We start from the raw sequence: 2,490 nt of genomic DNA on the forward strand, positions 1-2,490 counted from the left end.
GCTATGCCATGGGTGGGGCAAAGCAATAAACATAGCCGGTTTTTGCCTTTATCAATCTCTACATTAAAGAAATATTTAAAGTGATATACTCACATGATAACAAATTATAAGATATGCAATTTTTTACTGAAATCTGTCTAAAAACTAGCTTCAAAGACCACAAATTTATCTATTGGTGAGCAAAAATATTGAAAAAAACGAGAATGATGACTGAGGTTTGAGGCATCTCCAAACGTTTTATAGTATCCCGTGTCTCAGTACCAGCTTTTATGCTTCATATCCATTGATACAGTTCTCCAAAGAGAGGACATAAATACCATCCAGGTTTTAAAACATTTTATTTGCATATTAAAAAAATTGTGCATTCCAATAATTAAAATCATTTGAACAAAAAAAAAAAAAATGGCACTCGATTAACTGCATTTTACAGATCGCAGGACCTTGGTACAGCTTTGCATTTATTCGTGTTACTCTAGTTTACTGTAGTCCCACCCAAGTTCTTCTTTCATCAACATGCAAGCTCTTTCATGCCACCAGGACCAAAGCCAGACAGGCAGAGGGAAAGGCAGCGCCTTCATTCAGTGTCAGTAGTTCTCTCTATTCTTTTGATGTGAAAGGGGCAGTACAGTCATTTTAAACTTTATCCAACCTCTTTGCATCTTACAAAGTTAAACAGCTAAAAGAAGTAAAATAAGAAGGCAATGCTTGTGGAATGTACAGTGCATAATTTGGAAGGGCAGATTTCATTACGATTCACCCGCTTGCTTCTCCTGTTCAATTGCTAAAAAGGGGGAAAAACAGAAAAGGAGAGAAAACAAAATGAAGATCGGGAACCTCAAATGCATTCACATGACAATTGCTATAAATTGCTATAATATAGGTATATTTTTAGCTACAGATCGAAATAGGATGTAAATAATTGTAAATTTAGCACTGCTAGGCGGTGGGTTCAGGTTTTCGCTGTCTGGCACAGCCACAGCTGTGTATCCTCCCTCCACCCCGCACCCGCCGCACCCCCGGCTCCCCGCCTGCCGCCCCTCTTTGTCTCCTCCCGCCTTCCTCCCTTCATCCCTCCCTGCCCGTCTCCCTCCCTCCCTCCCTGCCTGCCCGCACTCACTTTCTTTTGAAGGCAGCGGGTTTTTCTCTTGCGTCTCTGTCTTCTTCAATTTGGACTTGTCAAATTTCTCGATCTCAGCCATGTCTGGTTTGTCGGACATGTTGGCAGGTGACTCTGCGCACGGAGGGGAACAACCCGTTACCCCCAGCGAGGGCTCCCCGCTCCCCAAGGCGCCCCTGCGGGGCCGCGCCCGCCGCACCCAACGCGGGGACCCGCGGGACCCGCACGCTCAAGTACGCCGAAAATAAAACGCTTCACCGCCGACATACTTTAAAATAATAGTAATTTTAAAAAGTGTCCGTTTAATCCAGCATCCAAGGCGGTGCAGCCCGCCGCCAGCCGCCGCCGGGAGCAGCTCCCAGTATCTGCGCTCTGCGGAGTACAATAGAGGGGACGCGCCCGGCGCTGACCGCGTTTTTAACTCGTTCGGGGAAAAATAATTAAAAAATAAAGCCCTGGGATGGCAGCAAAACCGGCTTGCGCCTCGCATGCCACCGCCCTGCGCGCCTTCAGACAATACCCCCACGCGGACAATGGCCCCCCTCCCTCCCACCCCCCCGGACAACAGTCCCCGCGCCCTGCCCTGCCCTGCCCGCGGTCTCCCCGCGGCGGGGATGCCGGGCAGGAGCCTGCGCTGCCCGCGCTGAGGGACCCGGGGGAGGGGGGATGGTTGGAGGGGGTGCGGCGGGACCCACCGGTGTCGCCGCGCGGTGATGCTCAGCCCCGCCGCTCGCTGCTGCCGCCGATCCGTACGCCAGTATAAAGAGAACTCGCTGGCGGGGCGGTTTTATCCCCGCGCCTATGCAAATGACGGTGATGTCACCCGCTACCCATTTGCCGCTTTCCGCTCTCTCTCTCTCGCTCGCTCTCTCTTCTTTTTTTCCCCTTGCTTCCTTCCCCTCCTTTCAGCGCCCAGCCCTCCTCCTCTCCGCGCACACGCGTACACGCACACAAAGCTACACACACACACGGACGCACACACACAGCTTACAGCTCGGCTTATAGCCGAGCATCGCCCCGGTCTCCTCGGTCCCTGCTCCGGCCGACGGGGAGGCACCCCCAGGAAGGGTCGGGGTGTGGGGGGGGGTGGCCGCTGCCCCTCGCTGCCCAGCCCCCGCCCCGGCCTCGGTGGGCGTCCGGGGCCGAGACTGGGACGGAAGCAGGGGGGCCGGGGCCGAGGCAGGGGCAGGGGCATCCGCCGGCGGCCTCCCGCGGTGGCGGAAGGCTGTGCTTGGCTGGAGCCGTGCGGTGGTTGTGCTCCAGCTCCCTGCGACTCGCTCTCCTGGTTGAGCAATATCATCTCGCTGATAACCTTACTAGAAGGAAAAGCCGAAACTCGCTTCCCTTCAGCTCCGGCAGCTACCTCTGGTGCG

The 2,490-nt window shown here is 54.0% G+C and overlaps 1 protein-coding gene across 1 annotated transcript; it reads right to left on the reverse strand.

Annotated features, from left to right (window-relative positions):
• Positions 1-319: 319 nt before the first annotated feature.
• TMSB4X (thymosin beta 4 X-linked) lies at positions 320-2,004 on the reverse strand. The gene is made up of 3 exons (XM_032678653.1): positions 1,813-2,004; positions 1,118-1,231; positions 320-781 (listed from the first exon to the last, which is right to left on the reverse strand). The coding sequence occupies exons 2-3, from the start codon at positions 1,215-1,217 to the stop codon at positions 747-749; spliced, it is 135 nt and encodes a 44-aa protein (XP_032534544.1). The 5' UTR covers positions 1,218-1,231; positions 1,813-2,004; the 3' UTR covers positions 320-746.
• Between the last annotated feature and the right edge of the window lie 486 nt (positions 2,005-2,490).

This window comes from Chiroxiphia lanceolata, chromosome 2 (genome assembly GCF_009829145.1).
Source record: "Chiroxiphia lanceolata isolate bChiLan1 chromosome 2, bChiLan1.pri, whole genome shotgun sequence".
NCBI classification, from domain to species: Eukaryota; Metazoa; Chordata; class Aves; order Passeriformes; family Pipridae; genus Chiroxiphia; species Chiroxiphia lanceolata.

Excerpts from the sequence above, each read along its gene's own strand:
- TMSB4X (XM_032678653.1), bottom strand. The coding sequence starts at position 1,217 with ATGTCCGACAAACCAGACATGGCTGAGATCGAGAAATTTGACAAGTCC. Across the intron at positions 782-1,117 it reads CCCGCTGCCTTCAAAAGAAA|CAATTGAACAGGAGAAGCAA; the intron begins GTGAGTGCGGGC and ends CCCCCTTTTTAG.